The sequence below is a fragment of the Lagopus muta genome, chromosome 6 (assembly GCF_023343835.1).
Source record: "Lagopus muta isolate bLagMut1 chromosome 6, bLagMut1 primary, whole genome shotgun sequence".
Classification (NCBI taxonomy): domain Eukaryota; kingdom Metazoa; phylum Chordata; class Aves; order Galliformes; family Phasianidae; genus Lagopus; species Lagopus muta.
This window is the reverse complement of record NC_064438.1, coordinates 15,024,832-15,050,833: the sequence shown is the minus strand read 5'-3', so window position 1 is coordinate 15,050,833 and position 26,002 is coordinate 15,024,832. Positions and strand designations below refer to the sequence as shown.

General features: G+C 39.1%; 1 protein-coding gene across 4 annotated transcripts in view; it reads left to right on the top strand.

The window, feature by feature from the left end:
* Window positions 1-26,002, top strand: part of AP2A2 (adaptor related protein complex 2 subunit alpha 2) — a 43,019-nt gene that overhangs the window by 12,988 nt on the left and 4,029 nt on the right. Inside the window, exons 2-20 of one of the 4 annotated variants that reach the window (XM_048948839.1) lie at window positions 305-373; window positions 7,903-8,045; window positions 8,843-9,036; window positions 10,866-10,995; window positions 11,931-12,032; window positions 13,502-13,610; window positions 14,107-14,254; window positions 14,672-14,840; window positions 15,743-15,880; window positions 16,842-17,024; window positions 17,334-17,431; window positions 17,596-17,827; window positions 18,835-19,008; window positions 20,218-20,381; window positions 22,128-22,205; window positions 23,154-23,236; window positions 23,996-24,085; window positions 24,866-24,989; window positions 25,770-25,886. In XM_048948839.1, coding sequence (XP_048804796.1) covers window positions 305-373; window positions 7,903-8,045; window positions 8,843-9,036; window positions 10,866-10,995; window positions 11,931-12,032; window positions 13,502-13,610; window positions 14,107-14,254; window positions 14,672-14,840; window positions 15,743-15,880; window positions 16,842-17,024; window positions 17,334-17,431; window positions 17,596-17,827; window positions 18,835-19,008; window positions 20,218-20,381; window positions 22,128-22,205; window positions 23,154-23,236; window positions 23,996-24,085; window positions 24,866-24,989; window positions 25,770-25,886 — 2,545 coding nt within the window. Of the gene's footprint in view, window positions 1-304; window positions 374-7,902; window positions 8,046-8,842; window positions 9,037-10,865; window positions 10,996-11,930; window positions 12,033-13,501; window positions 13,611-14,103; window positions 14,255-14,671; window positions 14,841-15,742; window positions 15,881-16,841; window positions 17,025-17,333; window positions 17,432-17,595; window positions 17,828-18,834; window positions 19,009-20,217; window positions 20,382-22,127; window positions 22,206-23,153; window positions 23,237-23,995; window positions 24,086-24,865; window positions 24,990-25,769; window positions 25,887-26,002 lie in introns of all 4 variants that reach the window. The other 3 variants (XM_048948838.1, XM_048948841.1, XM_048948840.1) reach the window with 3 other exon arrangements.

Genomic DNA, 26,002 nt, shown 5'->3' with positions numbered 1-26,002 from the left:
ATGGAAGTCAGTAACAAAGGCATCTCAGATTAACTGTGTGAGACTTTCATGCTGTCTAAAGGCTGCAAGTAAAATGTTTTGAAACATGGTTGTGTCGTTACCTTCTTGGATTCTCGTATAAAGCAGTGCTTAAGTTCTCTCTATGGCACTTGCCTTCATCCAGTCCTAATGCTGCTTTGGGAAGGGAAATAAGAATTCCTCCTGATGTTTGTATGTTCATGCAAAGTGATGGGGGGGGAAGAAACTTGAGGTCAACACAGCTGTTTGAAACACTGTATCCTGATGTCTGGTCTTTTGATTTCAGGCAAAAGCAAAGAAGCAGAGATAAAGAGAATAAATAAGGAACTGGCAAACATTCGGTCAAAATTTAAAGGTAAGTGAACTGACTGTTCTGAACTGTACTATTCACTTTTCTCATTACATTTTTGTGCTTTTCTTTTGTACGTTTGGATTTTTTTGTGTGTCAACTGCAGACATAAGCAAAATTCTGGAGTGGGCTGTTAAAATAACTGCTGAAAGTGTTCTCTTAAGTACAGAACTTCCTGACTGTCGTGTGACTCAGCCATAACAGAAGAAAATGAGCTAGTGTTCACAGGCTTTCTAATGCTTTGCCACCCAGCCATGTGACTGCTCAGCCTGTTTTCTTGCAAAAGGCTGGGAGTTTGAAAAAAAACATGGGTGGGTGTAATTTTTTTCAGTGAAGCAGAACATATTTAAGCATCCCTCCCACCCCCATCTGCTTAGGAAAGTCATGTATTAAACTCCCTTCTAGAAAAATTAAGATAAAAATGTGTAGTTGATGAGGCCATATTGACCACTCCCGTAAATAACAGCGTCAAAGGTTATTCATATGAAACCAAGTTGTATGCAATGATTAATTCTATCCTTATTCTGTCCTGAGAGGTGGCAGTTTGCTTCTTAACCAGTGCTGTGACTGTATGCAAATGGTTAAGTTTGTATGTGGATTCAAATCTTAAAGATACTGAGGGATAGTTGAAATTCTTCTGAATGAAATTTCAGCAGAAATGGCTGTGGTAAACATTCTGTTTGAAGAGATATGGGGCTGTGTGTACCTAGATAAGGCATTGCTGCTGTGAGGTCGTGTGTGGAATCATAGAATGGCCTGGGTTGAAAAGGACCAGAATGATGATCTAGTTTCAACCCCACTGCTATGTGCAGGGTCACCAACCACCAGACCAGGCTGCCCAGAGTATGGCTTCAGAACTTGCTGGCTTTGGATTAAACCTTTTTACCTTCCTAGTCTATCCTGACCTAGTTTAGCATGTCTATTTCAAATAGTTATTGCGTGAACTACATAAGGATCCGCTGATGTTCTTTTAAGTGGTGCATCTCTTAAGGGTGATGGCAAATTAGTGGGAAGATAAAAAAGCAATAAATGTATGTGACTGACTTACTAAACACGTGCACTAACTTCTTGAACTGTTTTTAGCTAAGTTGGGTCACTTTACCTGCAAGACATGGTAACTGTGTCTAATATGAATCTTGTTTGGAGATTAAACCTCTTGGTTAAAATGCTACAATTATACTTACTTTTAGTGGGTAATAAGGTCAGCCTTGTTGATCATGCAGTTGAAAGTAACAAAACTAAATGTGCTTGCTGCTTAGAGTGAATGAACACAATGTCTGCTGGAATCACTGGAGAGTGGACACGAGTTTTATTCTTGGATTGGATAATGGAAAGCTAAGCTCTGGAACAGACTGTGCAAAACCTCGTATTTATGCCAAAAATCAGACCACCATCAGTGTCAGATGGGAGCTTTGCTATGTGAAGGAAGTGAAAAATTTTTTAATGGCAGGGGAGATGACTAAATGTAAACTTCCTTTTTTTCTGTCTTCCCTAGAAAAGTCACTAAAGTACCTCAGTGATCCTATGATGAAGATTGCTGAATTGAATGAGTTGGCCTGAGGGAATGGTGTGGAGCTGCATCAGGGCAGGGTCAGGTTGGATGTTAGGGAAAGGTTCTTTTCTGAGAGGGTGATTGGGCATGGAACAGGCTGCCTGGGTCAGTGAGCATAGCCCAAAGCTGCCAGAGTTCAAGGAGCATTTAGGCAACACTCTTTAGACCCAGGGTTTGGATTTTGGATGGTCCTGTGTGGAGCCAGGAGCTGGATTCAGTGATCCTCGTGTGTCCCTTTTAATTCAGGAGATTCTGTGATTCTGTGGTGCCTGCTTTGTGTTACATAGAACAGAAGTCATCTGGTTAATGAATTCTGGGAAAAGAAAGATGAAGTTCCTGTCAGCCCAATTCTCCAGCTTTTCAAGCTCCCTCTGGATGGCAGCACAACCCTTTTGGTGCCACTCCTTCTGGCTCTGTACCCTCTGTAAACTTGCTAAGGGAGTGTTTTGCCCCATCACCCAGCCATCTTAGCAGTATGTATTCAAGGGTGGTAACCTGAATGAAATATGACTTAGCCTTCCCGTTAAATGATCTACATGTATACATTACTTTGTGGACTTCAGATGTCCTTCAAATGGAAGACAGCAACTTGACATTCTCTGTAGGAAAACAAGACCAGAATGTCAAAATTTGGGTGGGTCTGAGTCTGGACAGCTTGTCAGAGTGTGACTGCTTGCAGCCTTGAGGGCCTGAGGAGGTGATAGCTGTGTATCTTTCTGCTGCAGAAGTTCTATGTGGGCTTTGCAACATAGTTTTCCTTCGCAGATATCCACATAAAAACACCCTGAACTTCATAATACACTTTTGTCTTAATTCAACCAAGATCAGTTTAATCCAATTCCTTTTTTTTTTTTTATAACACTGATTTTTATTTTTTTTTTAATATTTGTTAAATAAGACAAGTGTGTAATGGAGTCCCTTAAGGTGGGACACCCCTCTCAATTATGGTGTACATGGGGGCCCTGTGATAATTACGTGGCTGAAGATGCAGCTGTTACGCTGGCTGTGTCCCTGTGATTAGGGAAAGGCCTGGCTGTAAGAAGCAAGCTGGTAGTTGTCACAAGCATGCCCTTGCTTGAGCCCAGCATAAGAGGCCGCTGTCAGTCCCTTCCTCTAGACTTCTATGGCCCACATGTTCTACTGCAGTGCCTAGCCCCTCATCTCATGTAGCTAGCAAGATATTGTGAGAATATAAGTATTAATACTCCTTGTCTGTCAAAGGCGTAGCTATTGAGTCTGTTGCCCACGTTTGGGCTAAGCTGCTATTTAAAATACCCTCGTGCTTAATGGACTTGGATAAGGTTGTATATGTATGTATGTGCACAGCTTTTCCTGAGTCGATGCAACGTATGTCTTGGTGCTGGGCTTGGATCTGGCTTCTGTGCTGCTTGTTCAGAAGGAATCCAGAGTCTCTGTACTTAAAGTGGCTCTGTCTCTTGTTTCAGCATGAGAAAGCTGAGTTGTTAAGGTCAGTGTGTCCTTGACAGTTGCTTCAAATGCTCCTGCGTTAACTGAGATAAGACACGTGCAGTATCAAGAAACTACACCAGTGTAATAAAGCAGAAGTTGTAGGAGTTGTGTGAAGCACAGAAAAAATATTCTGTTTGTTTTGTATTCATATTATAAGCTGAACTCGTTCCCAGGCTTGAGCCAAACTAGAAGCCTGACTTTTAGAGTATTAGTTTGTTTGTGAAGGAGATCTGCTTTCTTGAGCAAAAAATACCCAGTTTATTGATTTGTTGCTTAATTTTGATCTCTCAAAAATTTGTGTAATGGCAAAACTGTCCAAATATGTATACAGTGTTTCTGTATATGAAGGAGTTGTGTTTTCTGTCTGATTCAGATCTGATATTGAAGCTTAGGTTTGTTTTTTTTTGTGGTTACTTAATGAGTTTTGTGTTAGAAGAGTAGCTGTTAGATTTAAGACAATCTGATTACATAGTAAGTGTCTGCACTGACAAAGTGAGTTGTTGGAAGTAAAACCAGAGTTCAAATATCAACTGAACTGTAAGGGTGCTCTAGTGGTAGTGCAGTAGCTAAATACTACTCTCATGGATTTGTATGGGTTGTCAGTCACAAATGTTCAGCCTTCTATTCAGAGGGCTTAGACTGTATCACACTCACAGAAAGACAAATCCTGTCTTAACATTGAAGTTTAGGTACATTCATAAAAAGCTTTGGGTTTTGGCCTTTAGGCTATGAGCACATTGTATGCAGAAACAGGTCACTGTGTAAAGTTACATAGCTGAAGTAATGTAGAGAGAAAGCACATTAAAACAGGGAAGCACTTAAGGATGTTATCCACTATGTTTTACATAAGCCACTATTGAAGTTCTGGAAGATAACCTGTTTATGGACTTGGAGATAGCAGTCGAATGCTTGTGGGATTTGACAGAGCTTCCCTGCTCTGTCCCCTAGTGAATATCCTACAGGGCTGAACTGCTTTGCAACCTCTCATGCTGGTGGCAGGCTCTGTAGCTGCGTAGCAGGGTATAGAATTGAAAAGCAAATGCTGTGTTTGGACTCATGGTGCAAATCATGGACAGGAGGGAGCTGCTTCAGAGCCAAAAGGTCTTGTTAGGCATTTGTGCCTTCTTTCTGCCATTTCAGATGGCTGCCTGAAAGAAATCTTGCAAACTCAACTGTTCAGAAAAAGCAAGTAGTCTTTGAAATACCCCACTGTGCTCAAAACCTGCTGACGTGTTCTGGATCCTTCCTGTTTCTGCTGACTTGATTTGTAGTACTCACAAATAAATGTACATGGAAGCGTTTAAAAATGGGCTGAGTTGAAAGAAACGATTGTGTATTGCAATAAAGATAACAGAACATGCAAAACTTCCTTCTGCTTTTGTTTTTAGGATGTTTGCTTGGATCTGGGAGGGGCTGTACTATTTTAGCACGTACTTAAGCAGAGATTTGTTAGTAGTGTTTAAAATGGTCTTTGAACTCAGTAAATGCTACTTGTCTGGGAGAGAATCGGATAGTTAACATTTCAGTAAGGATCTGAAGCCAAGTTTTTCTTCAAAACATGTTAAATTTAGATAACTGTAACGAGACCTTTGCAGTACTTGTTATTTTAAATGCACAGCTAATCAAAAGGTATTTAAAACAAGGTGAGGGGGTAAAAAAAAAAAGGAGTGGAAATAACATGCTATTATTGCTGGGGACTAAAAGCTTTAGAGGGGTGATCTGGTGGTGAGTGCTTGGCTTAATATGAAGGTTTCCTGTTAATCAGAATCTTTAATCTGCCTGTGCTGTGTGTCAGAAACTGTTGCAAACAGACAATAAGAATTTTTTTTCTTAAGGAGAGGTGTTTCAGGAATTGTTACAGTGGTGTTCCTCCTTAGAAAGAAGCTGCTTTTGCCCTGGTAGTAGGATGGTAGTGTTGTGAGGCTGGATTGCATGGCATAGTTTCCATCGAAGATGCTTCACATACCCTAAGATGCTGCAAGGTCACTGCTAACCTGCTAAATATTTTGTTGTGAAAACCAATGCAAGTCTGAGTGTATGTGCTTTTATCTCCTCTGCTTTGTGCTCCCTTTTTGATCTCACAAAGTCAACAGCGGTCATTTGGGAAGATGAGAAGAATGAGGTTTGTACCTGTGACTCCTGTGCACTCCTGCTCTTGCAGCTGGGCAGTTTTGCAGACTCAGGTTTCTCTCAGATATGGTGAAGTAGATGTGAAGCTGCGTTCTGACGCCTTCTGTTGTATCTGGATCTCTGAGAGAAGCATCGTGATACTGATGCTTTTAAATCCTGTAGCAAGTCCTCAGTTATGTAGATCTCAGCCACTAGAGGAGCACAGACTAACATGAGTTCAGGGTATTTAGTATCCCCTCCTTTGAACTGTAATAATATCTGACAATTGGATGCAACGTCAACTGTTCTTTTAATCATTTGCCTGGAAACCTTTGGCTTGTCGCTGGTCTGCAGCTTTTCCCTGATTAGCACAAAAATAGTTTCATGGTAAGGCTGCTGCTTGTTCATAAGAGATACACTGCTGTTAAAAAAGCAAACAACCCGAATTCTGTAAGATCAAATGGTGTCTAGGCAATGTAAAGGATATTGCTGTCTGTATTGCAGCTCTAATCATGTGCATGCATTTGTTTTCTCTTTTGGAAAACAACTAAATACATGAAAGCTAGGAGTTTCTCTTAAGGAAAAAAATATCAGCTTGAGAGTCAAAACAGAAAGCAGCCCCCAAAACAGTCGTAGTTGCAGCCTGTATGCAGAACCTTGTCTTGTTGTCTGTTTCAATGTTCCAGCGTGGTTTTTCTTGATTCAGCAACACTGCGTGGCTTCAAAGACTGATGTTAGCATTCATTCCATCACAAACTCTAAGGCCAGTTTATAGCAGTGTTAGGTAAGTGTGAAATCTATGGGGGCTGGAGATGCTTGCTATAGGAATTCTAACCTGGCTCTGCACCAGTAGATGAGAAGGAAGAAGGGGGAACTTTATACTAGTGAGACTTTTAAGGCGTTTTTTAATTACATGTTTAGCTGCTTATTACATAAATCTCAAGCGATTTTTGTTATTTTTGTTTTAAGAGTGGAGCTTTTTTGGTAAGGGCAACAACTTGAGCAGATCTTTTTTTAAGCTTCTCGTTATGCAGTGCTATTCTGACTGAACTTGCCCTTCATGAAGGAATGCACATCGATCTGACAGGAGTTATTCTGGGCCCAGAATGCAGAGGCTAAGAAGCTTATGCAGCCTTTTAGGCAGCAGCATCTATCAAAATTTTGCTAACCTGACTAAACTTCAGCACTGCAGCTTGTATGGCTTAGTGTATGCTCCTTGACTTCATGATTTAGGACAGGGAGAGAGAGCTTTGCAAAAAGCACTTTTTAAAAGGTATCTTTTGGAAAAGCAATAGACTGCCTGATCAGCTGTAAGCTTCTGTGCTGTTTCATCTAACTGAATACGGAATAAAATGCTTTAGAAGACCATGCTGACAAGCTTCTAGAATTCAGAGGTACTGCAATATCAGTCCAGATAGAATCATTCAGGTTGGAAAAGATGACTTAAGATCATCTGGTCCAACCATCAAATAAAGATGAAACCTATTTAGAATGTATTTGGTTTCTAAAAATGAAGCACTTGAGAGTGCTTTCATCTTATAAACACTCTTACTAAGGAGACATTCCAGAGGCACAGCAGGAGAATTCAGAGACTAGCTGACAGCATTATTTCATGGCTGTACTTTAAGATATGGGTGATAGCAAATGGAATTAACACTGGAGTCTTCAGAGTTGGTTTTTCCTTTTCCTTCATATGAATTTCAGATTTCAGTAAATATTTGAATCATATGTAAATGCTTTCATTCAGTGACTGCTCCATTTATTGAGTTTCTGCATTTTTCTTCCATTGGGAAGAGGTGCAAGCTACCTGCGTTCTGACTGTTCTGTAATTCTCTTTTCATTTCTTTTTGAAGTCCAAAGGATATTTTACTCAAATTTTCTGATGTGTTGGGGACTGTTGGTGATAACTTTCGTATTTTTAGCACAAAATGATATAAAGATCAGAGTTAAGTGTATCTTACGCATTTATTCACTGCTGAGTGAATAAAAGCTCAAATAATAATTTAAATTAATTACTTACCTTTCAACTGAAACTATAAAAATATTCAGTGATTTACATCTGCCTTATACTTGCACATGAGACAATACTTCTGAGATTATAAAACTCAGCAGCCTGGTAAGTTTTCATTTATTGTTAACTGAATGCCAAGGTTAATGGTGCCAAAACTGCCATCACTTGACTAATAACTGATGCTCAAAGGTTTTCTGTTTTATATGGTAATACATGGTAAATCAAATGTCAGTCTTCATTACTAGATACAATTATGTCTTGTTACTGTATTTAAGTGTGGTATTAAGTGTAGTACTTAAATGGTACTTGGGTGGAACTCTCTCCCTGGGGAGGAAGAAAAGCTGATATAGAAACAATATAGGCTTAATTGCTTTTCATTTCCCTACTTTCCAGGTGACAAGGCTCTGGATGGTTACAGTAAGAAAAAATATGTCTGCAAGCTGCTTTTCATCTTTCTCCTGGGGCACGACATTGACTTTGGTCATATGGAGGCTGTAAACCTGCTCAGTTCCAATAGATACACAGAAAAACAAATTGTGAGTACTTAAAAGAGAAGGCATTCTGTCTAATGTTCTGCCTTAGCTATTTAATCTGTAAGTACTTTCCCTCTCCCTCAAATGAAAGCCTTGTTTGGGATTTAGCAGTGATTCTAAAATGAAAATACCTTTTTGCACCAAAGATCTTTTATCTTGTACTAGTAAGTGACTCAGATCTTGTATCTTGTACTAGCAAGTAGTGTTTAAGAATATTCCACAAATTATAACAGCTGAAATGTGTACTCTGTGCAACAGTGCTGTTTTTGTTTGGTCACTGCCTTGAGTCTTGCATTTAGATAGAGACAGAGACTTCTGAGAAACGTTAGCTCCTGCTAACAGACTATAATGCAAGCATGAGTTTCACTTTAAGTGCTGTGTGGAGGTTAACCATTCATACTTGAAACAGAATAGGCAAGTAACTTAATTTTGGTAATCTCTTCAAACCTTCTTAGATAATGCCATATTTATCAAATACCTGTTAAGTACGAGTGCCTAAACAATAAGATTCTTCTTTTGCTTCTCATTCACATATTATCCCTCTCACTCAGAGTGATCTTTTGGTTACACGCTGAAACAGATTGATCTGCAGACCTTGAGCTTTCTGATAAATAAGGGGACATCAGACTACTTCATCTGCACTTCATCTTTCTAGCTTTCACTCTAGTGTCTAATTATGTTTCTGCCCACACATTTGATATTGAAGACGCAGTGTGTCCTGAAGTATTCCTTGTGGCATTAGCAGAAAACATAGCATGCCAGCTAAAATAAATCCTCCTTATCCTTTTTCTGGAGCGCAGGGCTATCTCTTCATCTCCGTCCTGGTGAACTCCAACAGTGAGCTGATCCGCCTCATAAACAACGCGATCAAGAACGATCTGGCCAGCCGCAACCCCACCTTCATGGGTCTGGCCCTGCACTGCATTGCCAACGTGGGCAGCCGCGAGATGGCAGAAGCGTTTGCTGGAGAAATTCCAAAAATCCTCGTAGCTGGGTAGGTCTGATGTGCCTTCCTGCACTGACTTGGTTCGATAGGAGCAGCTGAATCCATGCTTTGAGCTGCACAGCCCTGTGCTTGCCGTATAAATGGTCTCCTGTAGCTGCAAACATTCTGGTAAAGCCAAAGGTGGAGTTGCTTGTAGAAGAGTACTGATATTACATGAGAAATTAAGGCTGTCAACATCTTGAATAGATTTTTATAGCTTTGTGTACTGATCAAGTTTTTGTTCTTTATAAACGCGTGCTAATGAGCACCGAAATGCCTGTTTTACTTCCCTCGCCTCTTTTGATGAAAAGAAGAGAAATAAATGAAAATAAGTAGGGGCTTAAACTACAAATTTGCTTATAAGAGCTTTTTTTAATAGTCCTGACTTCATGAGGAGTGTGCTAATATTCTGTACAGCGAGTGTTCTTGCCTCATCTGATGGCCTTGTGAATAGCTGTTCCTGTAACCAACAAGTAGTCATAGCCACTCTGAATTTCATTTCTTATTGCTAAGAAATCTTTGACCAGACCTGGTAAATTTCTAAACTGTAGTTAACTGAATTTATTAGAAAGCTTGAGATTGCTACACTTCTTCTTTTTCATTTCTTTTGGAAACTTAAAATAATGTGCAAAGTCTAAGCTGTTGACAAGAGGGATGCAATAAGTGATGTCTAGTTGTGGCAAAATTCATGTGAAACACTTTTGAACTCTTGAGATTGTTTTTATAATACTACATTTGAACAATATTAATGTTCTGCAGAGCTAAATTTTAATATGGGCCAGAAAGAGAAGAATAAGCAGCCAGCACCTGCTGCTTACTATAGGCCTAGTCTCATTCATGATATGGGAAGAATTCTGTTGTGGAATTCCACCTTTCTTGGACTTGAAATTACTTCTTATGCATGCCTAGAGAAAGTGCATTCATTGGTCATCAGCAGAGAAGAGCACTTTCAGTTGAGACTTGTTTGAACACTGAGCTTTTTGTGCCCTAAGTTTTCAAAGCTTGAAGGAAGTATGGGATGGTGTCATTGAAAATTGGTAACTTCTTAGATAATGAGGAGACTGAACTTCTGTTGGGGCTGTGGACATTTCTGAACATTTAACCAAGATTTCACAGTATAAACTGCCTCTTAAAACTTTCGTTGCTTATGTTTCATGCTTATTTTTTAGCTGTTGTGACACATGCAACATTATTAAAAACAAAAAAACCACCAATGCACTATTCTCTATTCCGTGAGAGGAAGCTCACTGAACTAGAATAGTACAGTGCACCTAAAATAGTCAGTTCTCCTGCCAGCAATGTGGATGCCAGGGTGAATAGACTTGTGGGTTGCCTGTTTGGTGACAGCCAGTCAATTTGCATGCTGCCTGTTGGTAATGAAGCTGTTGAGTGTTGAGCAGGTAATGATTCATCTCTGATATGGTACCTGTCAGGAGATCCAGCTTAATTCACATGTGTAGTGTAATGGACCTGAACTGTGTGAGTCTGTTTGGAAGAAGCTTCTGTTCTTAACATTTAGTGAGATCTTGACTCAATGAGGAGTTCTGATGATGGACCTTCAGCTCTGATGAAAAGTTGTCAGATGCCTCCTTAAGTAAAAGAATCATTATAGGAGCTACTAGACGTGTGTAATGGATGAGCACTTGACCAGTTAAACTTATTGGATGAATTTCAGAACAAATACTGTTACTCAGGAAGAACTTATTTAGCCAACTTCTGTTGAAAATATGCTCTCTCTCAGAGGCTGCTGAGCCTGTATGAAGTTTAGCATACTGCTAGCCCGTGGGTATTGCTGTGACTTTACTGTGGGTTTAAAATATTGTGGTTCTATCTTGCAGAGATACTATGGATAGTGTGAAGCAGAGTGCTGCCTTATGCCTGCTGCGTTTGTATAGAACTTCCCCTGACCTTGTCCCCATGGGAGACTGGACGTCCAGAGTGGTACATCTCCTCAATGACCAGCACTTGGTAAATCAGCTCAGTTCTTCTTTGGTCTACTCTGTGTATGAATTTATTTCTCTAGAGTTTTTCCACCAGGTGGGTTGTTGCTGTTTCAAGACAAGGGTAAAGAGACGGAAGAAGTTCTTTCACAAATTGCTGTGTATTTTAATTTTTATTCATACTGTACTTGCCTTAAATATTGTTGGCGTGTAAAAGGAATGGCATGCATAAGTTCTTTGTTTGCTCTGACTGTAAATTGTGAGCCTTATGATCCTGAGTCTGATGTGTAGATGTAATGCTGATTTTTTTAGGACTAAACACTAAAAATGCAAGGCCTGATGTAGCAGTGCCTGGACTTCACTGTCCTGTACAATCCATGTTGTCATTCCTATCCTGCTGGTTCAAAAGGAAAAACCTGTTATTTTAGAGAATGGACTATTCTTTTGTCTGATTACTTTAGGAAGAAAGTCAATTTAGGCCTTTGTTTTGATTGTAATGGGAACACTTTAGTCTTCAGCAATATAAAATGTTTGTATTATACAAAGGCCACTCTTCACATTCAGTTGCCAGAATGCTTTTCTGGATCATCTGTTGCATCCTGGTTTTTTTTTACTCGTGCTTCTCTTGTTTAAGAAGATAGTTTGCATCCAGGCTTTATTTTAGTGCAGCTCTCTGAATGTATTTTATATGTACTATCCAAATGTGAGGCAAAGCTCATACAAAAACAACATGAAATGCTCTGCCGGCATGATAGTATCACATTGAAAATCCTACTCAGTTTTAAAGGCGTGCAATTTGTCTGCATGTCTGTAAAATAAATGGCTTTTTAATATGAGTCTTTGTCGTGGGGATTAACTCAGTTTTCTTTTATATTAAAAATTACTGCCAGTGAAAGGTGGTGTTAACAAGCAGCATCCTAAATTGTTATTAAGGTGAATATGCGGTTTTGTTTTTCTTTCTAGGGTGTGGTTACTGCAGCTACAAGTCTGATCACAACTTTGGCACAGAAGAACCCAGAAGAGTTCAAAACTTCAGTCTCTTTGGCAGTGTCGAGATTAAGCAGAGTGAGTCCAATGATAACTCTGATAATGATTGACGGTAGCCTAATTCATTCTGCTTTCTAGGTCAGATTATCTTAATGTTGCTTATTGATTCATCTTTCTAGGTCAGATTTATGTAGTATACCATTAAAACCGAGGATTATTCAATTCTGGTTTGTACAGGTAGTTCACACAACATTTTAACATTTCTTGCTTAGCTGGACAGAAAGCTTTACTTCCCAAACTTTTTTTTTTGTATAATCCTTGCTATACTGCAGATGTATGTAGCAAAACATTCTCTCTCAGCTGCGTGTATTCTCAGGGATCCCCAGGATGTAGCTGAGTTTTTTAAATCATCTTTTATGTTGCTGTAGCACCAGGGAGTACTTGATGAAAAGATTCTACAAATTTCTGCACAGAACTCTCAAAAATTATAGCCTATGCTTCTAACTACATTTAAGCTTCTTATAGGATGGGTTATCTTTCTTTTCCTGCTTTTGTGCTGCCACTAGGCTAATATTCATTAGTACTAGATATTCTGTAAATGGGATGTAGGGGATTAAGCAGGGGCAAGGGATTCAATTCAGGGAGAGGAGCAGAGACATTTCTGTATGGATGCAAAGTTTCCAGGTTAGCATCTTCATGCTGGAAGCTATATGTTACTGTTTTGTTTTGCTGCAGTCTCTTAGGAAGCTTGCAAGGCACGTGAGAATATTACTTTACAGCTATGCGTTGAGCTTCAATTTCTGTGTGGTCTTAGATGCAAAATAAATTACTTGCTGTTCAGAGAGACTTAATTTCTCTTCAATTCTGAAGAATCTGTCTAATACTTAAAAGCAAAGGAAGTGCATAGCTGTTCTGTAATGGAGCAGCAAGAGTTAGAATTTTCTTGTACAAGGCTAATGTGAGACTTGTGTTAACCCTAGAATCAAAGGGGAAAAAGAAATCCACAAAGAAAGGTACTCCCTCTGAAATCCAATCTAATTCTTGTCACACTCTCTATCCATAAAAACCCTTTCAGTGAAAGCCATCCATTCTTTGCTGTGCAGTATGAATAATAATGAAGGTAATAGTTCAGTTTGCAGTACCATTTGATTTCTGAGTTCACCTACCAGTGATCAGTCAATTACAGCACTGGAATCAGCCAATAAGAAGCCTAAATATATGAAATACTGACCCAAGGAAAGTCAGGCTTCTAGCTAAACATCTTGGCCCTATGAGATGATCATCTTCATTCTTAAGACAAGCAAGCATGATTTCAGGAAGGAACTCAATGGAATACTTTATTAGCAAAGTTGAATTTCTTGTATTAGAAATCCTGATGTTGTACTCAGTAGTATGACAGTTTGCATAGAGTTAAGCTACTTAATCATTTTTGGTGACATAATTTTGTAGGCTTCTGTCAAAAGTGACCTATGATGTTCTTTAGCTGCTTATCACGATTGCAAATCACTTAACTTAAGTAGCTGAAGTGATGTCTGCTTATTTTACAGATTGTTACTTCTGCATCAACAGATCTTCAGGACTATACGTACTATTTTGTCCCTGCTCCTTGGTTATCTGTGAAACTTCTGAGGCTCTTACAGTGCTACCCACCTCCAGGTAATGCACAAATCGCAACGGTGGCCATAGCTGATGCTGTTTGCTACATTCAAAGAGCTACTGCTCTGTACTGCGCCCATTGAGTTGGAGTGCAAGCACTGTGCCTTAAGACAAGGTTGCTGAAGCCTATACTTGAGTTTTTCAGATTGCTCTAAGCTACGTGTTCTATTGAACTATGTTTAGTTGTGAAGTGTCAGATGTCAGACCAGTATGCAGCACACAGTAGCCATTTGAAACATACTTTAATGCTATCAAGGATATTAAAGCCTTGAAATACATGACAGTGCCAGTGATGTTTGACTTTTACTCTTGCTCAATAGATATTTCTTGGAATTTTTGATGTCTGTACACTGTGGTTGAAGGGGGAATGGGTGAACTGTTTAATAAACGGAATACTTCAGTTTAATCCCTGTATTTAGCAAGGTGGAAGGCCTTAGGTAGAGGTTAGGGTGTTGAGCAAAATGAAGTTGTCCAACGGCTTGTTCTTCTCTAGAAGACCCTGCGGTACGTGGTCGTCTCACAGAATGCCTAGAAACTATTCTTAACAAAGCACAGGAGCCACCAAAGTCAAAGAAAGTACAACACTCAAATGCGAAGAATGCTGTGCTATTTGAGGCGATCAGTTTAATTATACATCACGACAGGTGAGCTGTGAAAACAGTTTTGTTGCAGTGTGACTTTTCTAAAAGAAAAATCATGGCTTTTGAACACTGAGCAAATTTTTACCAGATGGGGAAAAGCAGAATAAGAAGCTGCTTGCTAGGTTGGAGCGCAAGCACTGCGATTGGTTTGGAAGTTAATGCACTGTGTCACTGGCAGAACAGTTTATTGTGACTTTTCTTGCTTTTTTAGGGGCGAGTGTTTTGTGTTGAGATCACTGCTTTAATCCATTAGATATGATTTGTTCTCAGTGTCTGAATTTTCATTTCACCAGCAGGACATTCTAGCAGACACCTTCTGAGGCACTTAAATAAATTTGCACTGCAGAAATAGTATTCTGTATTTGATGTTCTCAAATCTGTTGCTTTTAACCCTTTCACTTTCTCTCCTGTTCTGTGCAGTGAGCCAAATCTACTAGTCCGTGCCTGTAACCAGCTAGGTCAGTTCTTGCAGCACCGAGAAACTAATTTGCGTTACCTAGCACTGGAAAGCATGTGCACGCTTGCCAGCTCTGAATTCTCACATGAGGCTGTGAAAACACACATAGAAACTGTTATCAATGCACTAAAGGTAAATATTAAGTGTACGGTCGGTTTTCAGTCTCTTTTCCCACCCCTTGTGTCCCCTTCTTCACTGCTTTTTCCCCCTCTCATCCCCATATCCCCTTATCCCTGGTTAGTCTAGTAATACTTGGGAATAAGAAGAGTTATTTTCCTTGGTCATGCTGTGCTGGCAATAACAGAGGTCAGCTTTAGCTTATTTCTTCAGCTTACTAGTGAATCTGATACTTGTAGCTGTGGCCCCTGTAACAGTATCCTCCTCAATCTGTAGAGTGAAGCTGAAACTTGAAATTCGAAATTGAGAATGCTGAGGAAGACTTTGTCCTGTTACTGTCTTGCTTGTACCACATACTTTACCTTCACTGTAGCAGCTGATGGAGAGCAGTGAAGTAGATTGGTTTCCAGTGGAGCATGGGCCGTTTTTTTCCAAAGGTCAAGAAACCAGAAAGATGAATTTTCAGGTCATGTTTCTGTGAGAAAGCAGATGTGAAGAGGAGGCCTAATTTGCATGTACCTTTACGTTCACAGTTCAGTGCTTACATGTAATGTTTTCTTCCAAGCTCATGCTGTAGCATATTCATACATTTGTCTAACCTTAAAGTACAGGTCTGTTTTAGCTGAGCTTCTGTTGATTTGAGGGAGGCTTGACATTAAAACTGCAAGACGTTAACTGCCCGTTGGCCTGGTGACAATTTGACAATTTCAGCCAGTTATTAGCTCATCTGTGGCCATTGGTACTAATTATTTAGTGCAGAAAAGACTGCAAACTCATTCACAGAAGAAGTCTAATGTGCATATGGAAAACTTTGAAAATCTGACCATGAGTTATAATGTCTCATCTCTTCATTAAGTTGCATCTTTTCCCAACAAAGGTGAAATCATTTTGACCTTTTGCTGTGTGTCCTTTTGCAGACTGAAAGAGATGTGAGCGTACGGCAAAGAGCTGTGGATCTCCTGTATGCAATGTGTGACCGAAGCAACGCCCAGCAGATTGTGGCTGAAATGCTGAATTACTTGGAGACTGCTGACTATTCCATTAGAGAAGAAATTGTGAGATATTTTTAGTTCCTCAGTTTTTCGTGTCTGCCTTTGGTATCGTTTATTGATTGGGATGCTATTTGTGGTAGAAATTCTTTGACTGTGGTTTTAGAAACCAGCTGGAGGGCTGTTAGTCTAATAGCAAAGAATGTTCTTCATTTCTTAGTTAAACTAATGGAGGAGGGGAGAGAAAAGCACTTGAAAATAAGGAATTTTAAAACGTAATCTTGGTTTCAGGGCATTGCGTGTAGAAGGTGAAGTGCTGATGTTTGAGCAGATACAGTCCCTAGATATGAGAGTTATGTCCTTCTCAAGTCAACTGATGAGTAGCTTAAAAAACTACTGTGATGTCTGCTTACTTGTGGGTAGAACTTCATACTGTGTATGTTGTAAGGACACTTTCAGTCTACAGATTCCCCAAAACGATGGCTTATGATCAGCTAAAAGGTGGTGCGATGTCTGTTTCCTTCCTCCTGGTGGAGGAGGAGTTATAACCAGTTTATGAAATGTTTATCATTTATGATATATGAAGCAGTTTATCATTTATGAAATGATAGCCAAAATCTATGCTTGTGGTAATTACTTTGTAATTACTTTGTGGTAATTACTTTGTTGTTGATAGGCACTAAATTTTCTTGAAATGATCCTTTTTTTAACTTTTTTTCAATAACTTTTGAGTTTTTCATCAGTGCTGTCTCTATGATGGCTTAACTGGTGATTTATAGCAAAGTATTCAAAACATACAGCCACAGGTGCAACACATTCAAATGCATTGCTAGGAAAGTACTTACCTGGCAGCCATGTGTTCTAGCACAAAATCTGTGTTCACTTTTGCCTTTGACATGGGAGCACGTGGGCTGAAACTGAGGCTTCTGTGCTACTGTGTGATATCACTGCAAGTATATAAAGTAAATCCTGGTATAGAGGTTATAGCAGACGCTGGTCAACCTTCTTGATTGTTTTGTGTGTTCAGGTTCTGAAAGTTGCAATTCTAGCAGAGAAGTACGCAGTGGATTACACCTGGTATGTGGACACAATCTTGAATCTGATTCGTATTGCCGGTGACTACGTCAGTGAAGAAGTGTGGTACCGAGTTATTCAGATCGTTATCAACAGGGATGATGTACAAGGGTATGCAGCAAAGACTGTTTTTGAGGTGAGAATAATTGGATGGATTAATAAGGGAATTATTAATTTTCTGGACATTTTCTGAAATGTAGTAAAAATAGAAGCCTTTTACACTGTTTTTTTTCGCCCTGAGTTTTCTGGATGCTGGAATCCAGAGTAGTGGTAACTTGGTGATCCTTGTGGAAGTATGCAACCATTACCTGCTAATATACAGAAGTAGTCTAGGAAACTAAACAAGGGCAAGACAGGGAAAAAATGGAAAAAAAGTGGGAAAAGGAAAAAAAATTATGTATTTTTAATACAGTACAGATTGGTGACTAATACTGTGTTCCTACAGGCCCTTCAAGCTCCAGCGTGCCATGAGAATCTTGTTAAAGTAGGTGGCTACATCTTGGGAGAGTTTGGTAATCTGATAGCAGGTGATCCAAGATCAAGGTAAAACACCTTTTAAGTTCATTGAAGTACTTGAAAAAAATAAAATCATCTATTTAATATTCCTAAAAGTCAGTTAACAAATGATTCAGCTTCTGATAGCAATGCCATTGTGGTTATCACGTCAACAGAATCTGAACTAATTATTTTTCTTCCCCTCTTTCAAGTCCCCTCATCCAGTTCAACTTGCTGCATTCCAAGTTTCATCTGTGTAGTGTTCCTACCCGAGCTCTGCTGCTGTCCACCTACATCAAGTTTGTGAACCTGTTTCCAGAAATCAAAACTACTATTCAAGATGTATTGCGCAGTGACAGTCAGCTAAAGAATGCTGATGTTGAGCTGCAGCAGAGAGCTGTTGAGTATTTGAGGCTCAGTACTATTGCCAGTACTGACATATTGGTAGGTACAGAACCCTTTTTATTACGCAGAACTCTTAACCATTTCTTCTCCCAATAAGTAAACGTGACTAAACCTTAGCTGACTGCTCAGAAATCTTAATGTGGAATTACAGATCTGTAAAATGGATGCTGGTTCTTCTTAGTGTACATAATTCAGCTGCGGCCTTCTTTAAAACTAATATCAAAGGTGTTACTTCTTTGGGAAGGAAAATGACTGCTTGTATCTTAATGAAAATATTCTAGGTTTTCAGAGGTTTGATAAGCAGTTCAAAGATATATTTATTGGATTGAGGCCTCAAACTCTCAAACAGATTTCTTCCACTTCCATTCCTCCACACAACGATCTGGTTGTCTTCGTGTCCTTTAACTTTGCAATTATTGAGAAATTAATGTCATCTCTGAGTGTGAGTGAAGGAAAGCAGCATATCTTAAAGAAGACTTGACAAAGGCAATGCATAAACTGAAACCAAATAGAAAAGGAGGTCCTCACTTAATCCTTACAGATTTTTTTGATGCTGGTGGTAAACAGTTTCAGACTACTTGAGAAGATCTGTGAAATCTACTTGTTTGCTGGTGGGCACAAAACTTTTGTCTCTAGAAATTCCAGGTAACCTGATGCAATCAGGCCAGAGCATGGTGCTCTCAGCCTGGACAGCTAATAGGCATCTCGGTCTAACTAAATCCTTGGGTAATCTGTGGGTTCAGATCTTGGTGTAGGTCTGCTGTAGTCTCCTCCCTCCCTCTTCATTTATTTATTTTAAAACGTACTTTATCAAACAGGTAATACACTCCTTCTATGCAACAGTTTTAGGAGGAATTTTAAATAACTTTTTTTTAAAGGAAGTCTTATCTGCCACTGTATGCCAGCCTTTCATACATAGTCATTTTCTGTGTAGGTAATTGTTTCTTCTTTTGCCTGAATGTCTCTTCAAAGACTGGGAAGTTGATTTGACTTATTCTGTAAATATAATTAGTATACTTTTTCTTTTTTTTTTCCCCTGTGATAAGGCTACAGTGCTAGAGGAAATGCCTCCCTTTCCAGAGAGGGAATCTTCTATTTTGGCTAAACTCAAGAAGAAGAAAGGTCCAGGCACAGTTACTGATCTGGAAGAGATCAAAAAGGAGAGGAGCTCTGATATGAATGGAAGTGCTGAACCTGCGTCTGTCAATGCCAGTGCTGTTGTGAGTTTAAAATCTGTTCTTACTTCACTAACTCAGAGGGTGTGCAGGTGAGGAAAGGCTGGTTTCCTTGGCTTTTTAGGGGCTTAAAGCTTCTTGTCTCAAATTTCAGGCTATAAATGTTTGCTATACACTTATCCCTCCTTTGTTGGTATTTTGGTAAATACTGCTGTAGTCTTAGAAATAAAAATTTCCTTGGTGATGAAGCTGACGAAGGTGATGAAGGTGTTTGAAATTGAACTTATTCCTTTTAAAGTGTCAGCTGTTCTTCTACGTTGTCTAACGTGCCTACTTCTGCATCTTGCTTTGGGTTACTGTTGTTTTTACTAGTAGTGGACCATACTTGCCTGGGATGTCCTTAAATCAGTAATTGCTGTTTATTTGATGGTACTGTTTCTGTTCAGTTGCGGTACATGAGTCTCCTTTTTTTTTTCTGTGTTGAACCACCTCATTGTAATGTCATTTAAGGTTGGTCAAATGAATGATTCCCATGACATAATGCTTGTTGCTGTTCTAGTTTACAGGTTATGCTTGTAAATACAGTGAAATGCAGTAACATTTTAGCATGCTCCCTGCGTTACAACTTACTCCTTTAACTCTTATACGTTCCCGATGAGTTATGTTTCAATGAACAGATACATTTTTCAGGCAGAAGAGATGCCAAACATTCTTTATGTGCCAAATTGGCTGATGTATCTGGTATTTAAAATTGTATTCTGCCTTATGAGCTTCACTTTGAATTGCAGCAGTGTAAGAAATTCTGCTAAGTTACCTTCATCACCAGTTTGGATTTCAACTTGGCTTGGATGCCTGAAAATGAACTCAGGGTTCATCTCATTGTTTTGAGTAGATATTACTGATTGATTTCTGAAAAAAATTAGCTAGGGATTTTTCTTTTATCCTCCATCAAAGTCAGTCTTTGGAATATATGAAAATTTTGAGTTGGCTTGCATTTGAATTAGGTCTGTAGTTCTGTTGTCTCATGACTTGCATTCTCAGCTTACCTGGCATAATGTAGGGTGCTAATGTCTAATGCATGAACACTTTATTTAACAATCAGTCTCTGCTTTGCTCTTGCACATGATTTGTGCACGTATGAAGCCTTTATTTTATTAACGGTGCATGATTCTGTCTCCTGGTCACTGGATTTGATCTATTTGAGCAAATTTGTGTATTTTAAGATCTGATCTCTACGTATCTTGTCTTCCCTAGTCTACTCCTTCTCCATCTGCGGATCTGCTGGGTCTGGGTGCAGCCCCTCTCACCAATTCAGCTCCCCCACCTTCCTCTAGTGGTAGCCTGCTGGTGGATGTATTTTCAGATTCAGCTTCTGCTGTTGCACCTCTTGCTCCTGGTTCAGATGACAACTTTGCAAGGTAATTAAGTCATCCTCTAAGGCATCTGGTAAAGCATTTGTCTACTAAAGCAGGATTAGACAAAAGAATACAAACGATAAATAACTTCTGGTTTTGTTCCAGTTTATTGGATGCATTCCTGGTAGTAGTTGTGCATCAAGAGAGGTATTCTTGAACTTTGTGCTGGATATGCTATCTTTATCGGATACCTCTGCTCATGGGAAACTGAGTCTGTAGCAATCAGTCTGAGAACGTTAGCCACACAGTCTTGTGTTTAGCTTTCATGCTGATTTTGCTTCTTTGTTAAACTAAGCTTCCTGTGTATCTTAATGATATATCTTGAATTTGGGCGATATCTGGCCTGATGTGTATCAGTTTAGGTTTGCCATGTTTCCATAATGTATCCTTGCATCTACATACTTATGGCAAACTGATACTGAAACCATGAGTTGGTTTGTATCTGGAGATACTGGTTCTCAGAATTTCAAGATATACTTAAATTCTTGTGCCACTGTCTGACAAACAGGTGTAAAAAAAGAAAAACAAGCTCTTGTTTGTTGAGGGGATTTGATACAAGTGTCTTCCTAACTACACTGCCAACTGTAGTTGTAGTCTGTGTCAGGCAGAATGTATTATTAAGTCCTTTAATATTAGCAGGCACTGTGCCTATGCTCAGAAGTTATTTGGCTAAAACACTGGAAGTAAATAATGTGAGATCACCGTATACCTTAAAAATCTATCGTTCTGTGCCTGGAGAACAGGTTACTATTTTGAACAACATGATGCAAGTTTGCAATGTGTCTTAATATGAAATCTATAATTATTGAAACTAATCTGCCTGGAGCATTGAGAATTTCATCAGAATTTTATACTAGACAGTATACTGTTGCAGGTTTTCAGTGAGTAAGACTTGATCCTATATTTCCCTTGGAAGGCAATAAGTGATGTTTAGTAATGCTACACAGTATCTGAAGAAGCAACACAAGCTTGTTAGAGCTTTTTCTAAAATGTTGTTTTGGTTTTTTTTTACATGAGTAGTAGCTTCATAAACAGATATTTCCTGAAAAGTTTTGTTTTTCTGCTGAAGAAAGCATAGCATTGCCCAGCCCCTTGATCTGTCTGTCTGTAGGTGATGAAACACTTCTCTCGTGCTATTGAGAAGTTGCTTTTTGTAGGTTCTTGCCACTTTTTAATGCTGTTGTCACTTTTGCTTCTAATCTGTTACTTGAATAAGCCATTCTCTGTGTGCCCATATATTCTTGCTATTCTTGCCTACATTTTAAATACTTGTGAGCATTGTAACTGATGTAATTGATGATGCAGCTGTAGTTAGATATACCACTAATGTTGATGAAGTCTCTGCTTCAAAGCACACACTCACAGTAGCCAATATGCATCTACATTTGCAGTTTTGAACTAAATCTTTTTACAGTCACAATTAACCACATAAAAGGATTTTGTTAAGAGGTGTAAACTTGAGCTCCTGAGCACCTTCAGCCATCTCCTGTCTTCAGGAGGAATTGCTGGTTCCTACCAGTCAGGGAGGGGTGGGCTGGGGGAGAGAAGAGGGAGGGGGGAATCATTTAATGCCTAAAACCTTTCTAGGTGTAATGAGCTAGGGCAGCTAATTAATTTTTCATGCATTAAACTCAGCAGTGCCATTTTTGAGGAAGGAGGTAAAAGAAGTAACTAAGCACTAAGCTGTCTTTACTAACTCCTGCTGTCTCTGTCGCTACCACCTTTCTTCCTTTGTGCTGCCTGAACTAGCCCTGACCTGGCTTCATCTGAGGTAGTTTCTGAGGAACCAGCTGATACTGTGCATGATGCTGATGAGCTTTTTCACAAGTAAGCAATACTAAAACCTTGCAAGGCTGGGCAACTTCAAGAATATAGTTACAAAGCAAAACTATAGTGTACATTGAGTTAATACCAGCAAAAGTAGACGAGCATACTGTCAAAGATGTGACTAGAAAGCATCTGTAGATGCTGTGTATATTACATCGTGCTTGTGAGTAAATATACAGCTTAGAGCTGGCTTTTATGAGAGTCAGTACTATCACCTGCTGCTCTAAAATAAGGCAATGCCAGTTGTGTGTTGAGCTTTGCAACTATTCACAAAGAAATAAAGGAAAAAAAGGGTAAACTGCTAAAAGTACTCATATTTGGAAGTATGTTTTAAGTGCCTTGTATGACAAAGGCTAATGTTTGCTGACCACCTCTTCTACTTTAAGTGAAGGGTGACAGACAGAAGGACTGAAAACACTACAGAATGTGCTTCTCTGAAAATGACTGAAAAAAAATAAATACAACTCCCAAGTCTACATATACATGATACAGAACTGATAAAAACAAGGAAACTCTTTTTTTCTTTCAGGTTGAAACAGTCAAAGCTACCAACTTTTGAATTCTGCACCAGCCTAATGAATTTCAGAAGTTGTCAAGGATATGAATAAGAAAAATCCTAGCCTGTTGCCTGGTCCTTTAGTGTGTGTGTGTGTGTGTGTGTGTGTGTGTGTGTGTGTGTCTGTGTAGCATATTGTGGCTTTCTTTGTAGTTTCTCAGGCATCTTATCGAGTAGAAATTTCAGTTATTTTAGTGTTTTTCAAGTGATGATTTTGGTTGCAAAACACACTTGTCTTTTTTAACTGCAGTTTTCTGCAAAGACCTCTCTTGCAGACTGATGCTCTCTAGGTTAACAACAATCTTCATCCTCTGTTTAAACCCTGAATTTTGTGGTTCTAAAATTGTTTAATGTGTCTTAATTTAAAACGTATTTACTCTCTCTTCCTTTAGGTTTGTGTGTAAAAATAATGGAGTCCTCTTTGAAAATCAGTTGCTACAAATTGGATTGAAGTCCGAATTTCGACAGAACCTGGGTAAGTTTTCCGGCAGAGCAGCTGTGTGAATTAATCAAGCCCAAAGCCAGCACGATGTTGGGGTTAGGACTTGCTGTTAGAGAAGGAATGTCATTTCAGGCCTAACCTGTCCAGAAATCCTTGCTGTTTGTGTGTCCCTAACGTCTGTGTGGGTCACTGTTTTCTTAAACTTCTCAGTTGTTTTGGTAGCTGAGACGACGTGGGAGCCTAAGAGTACTGAGTTCCAGTTCTTGCTGCCTGTGTGCAAGGCTGATACAGAGAGAGTTAAAAGGGACTGTTCTCCTGATTATTATTATTATTATTATTTTTAATTCTACTTATTATTTGTTTCATGGTAGAGCTTATTGTAGTAGTGTTTTGCACGGTGTATTTCAGACATATGTCTATCATAGTACATTAACGTACTGGATCCTGAAAGCATCCAGTAGAGACTTAGGAATAGAGCACTGGCTTGACTTCTTCCCATCTCTATCACTTCTAATACCATAACGACTTTTAAACACAGAAAACAGCATTATCCAGTAACTAGAAGACTTCCACTAATTATTTGATCATTTAAGTGCTTGTGTGATAGCTCCTGTTGTTTCATTCTGTGAATATCTTTACAGTATAAAACCATATAGAGTACGCTGCAATTTAAAAATGTGATTTAAAGAATGGTAGAAAGTCAGTGGATGAGGTACTTGAAGCACATACAGTCCAGTATGATTTTGTGTGATATACCTCAAGCTGCTAATGCCTCTGTTCTTTTGCTCCTAGGACGTATGTTCATTTTCTATGGTAACAAGACGTCAACACAGTTCTTGAATTTTACTCCAACAGTAATCTGCTCAGATGACCTTCAACCAAATATCCTTAAAGGCTGGTTGCCCATTCTTCAGGTTTTGTGTTTTATGCTGCATGTGAGGGTAATAAAGCTGCTGGATCAAGGCTTCTTGTCCTTGAACATGAAGGAATAGGAACTTGCTGATGCCTTTCTGAAGTTTTTACCAAAATCTTGTGCAGAGATGGAAGACTCTCTTTCTAAAACTCTGATTACAGAGATGTTGTTTCTGTGGAAATGAGGGGATATTATTCTGAGTGTATTATTCTTTGTAAGCATGTAATGTAACTCTAGCTTTCTCTGCTGTCATGAAGTTGCTGAGGTATAAATGTGGTGTCCTGCATTATCAGAGGACTTCTGACGAGCTGTAAGTAGAAGAGTACATGTGCTCAAAGATGACAGTACTTGAAACTAAGCTTTTAGTTTACAGTTTCTACTTAATGCTTTGCATTGCTAATTGAAGGAGTGTATGTGACTAAATTTGTTTGACTCAGCATCACTGCAATATTCACATCAAAATAACGTAGTTTGGTGGCTTACATTGTAGGGAGTCTGCCTTCAAACCTTTTTGAGGCATCTTTCTTAAGGAATTTTCCTGTAACTCTGGGAATCATGGGAGTTATTGCTTCTAGATGTGTCAATATGAAAAGAGTATTTTTAGCTTTACAAGAATTAGACTTCGAATTTTCGGAAGCATAGAGAGAGCCAGTGGACACAATGTGAATTGTTCCTGTAGCTTACCCATAACTTTTTAATAAACAGCAAATATTGTCAGTTTGTTGCTCAATTTCCTTAGCTACTTTCATGCCTGAATCTTCAGACAAAACCTGTTGACCCCACAGTGGATGGAGGTGCACAGGTTCAGCAGGTCGTGAACATTGAATGTGTATCAGACTTCATGGAAGCTCCCATTCTGAACATTCAATTCAGGTAAAACCGCAGTAGTTCAGTGCTATTGATTTAACAAAAGAAAGCATGTTTCAGTTGCCATGGCTCTCGAACTGATGTGTAGAATATAGCCGCACAAAGTCCAAAGCTATCTTGGGCAGATGATTTACCTGAACATTTGATACAACAAAACTTGAAGCTACCAGAGGAGGGAAGGAATGCATTTGGGACAGTCTGATAAAAAAAAAAACCAACAAACCACTGATAAAATGTCTCAAATGCTTCTGTTTCTGCTATGCATATAAGCCAGCTGTCATCTTTTCTCATGAAATCTTGATGGGGAATATATGTTGAAACTTCTTCCTTCTGGAAACTAAGAACATTTGTGCAAAAACAACTTGGATAAGAAATGTGTGTAGCCGAAACCAGAATCTTGTTATGTCAACTCAACATCAGCCTTTGGGAAAGATTTGTGTTTACAGTCCTGGTTTCTGGACTGTGTTCTGTTATTCAAGTCTTAACTGTTTTTTTACTGGTGTGTGTATCTGGAAGGGTAGCAAACTATGTTGAAACAGATTCTTAGTAGAAATTCTGCCGACTCACTTTCATGTGTCATCTAACAGAGCAAATAAATCCATACATCACTGGATGTTACATCCAGTTACGTCTGTAACTTACAAATGGCATCATCTGCAGTTGATGGATGTTAATGATCAGACAGTCGCATCTTACAGTTCCTCCTCGACTGCCTGGTTAATTTAGGATGAGAAACTGCAGGCGCTTTGTATGACACACATCATGTTCTGTCTACTCTGTATGCAGGTACGGTGGAACATTCCAGAATCTTTCAGTAAAATTACCCATCACACTGAATAAATTTTTCCAGCCAACAGAAATGTCTTCTCAAGACTTTTTCCAGCGTTGGAAGCAACTGAGCAAGTAAGACCTTCTGTGTATTTATGCTTGGGGCTTTTGTGGTAGACCAAGGAAGTAAAAGGGTATATTGTGAATGTGGCTCATACATGCGTAGTCTTGTGAGCTATAGGCTCCTCCTG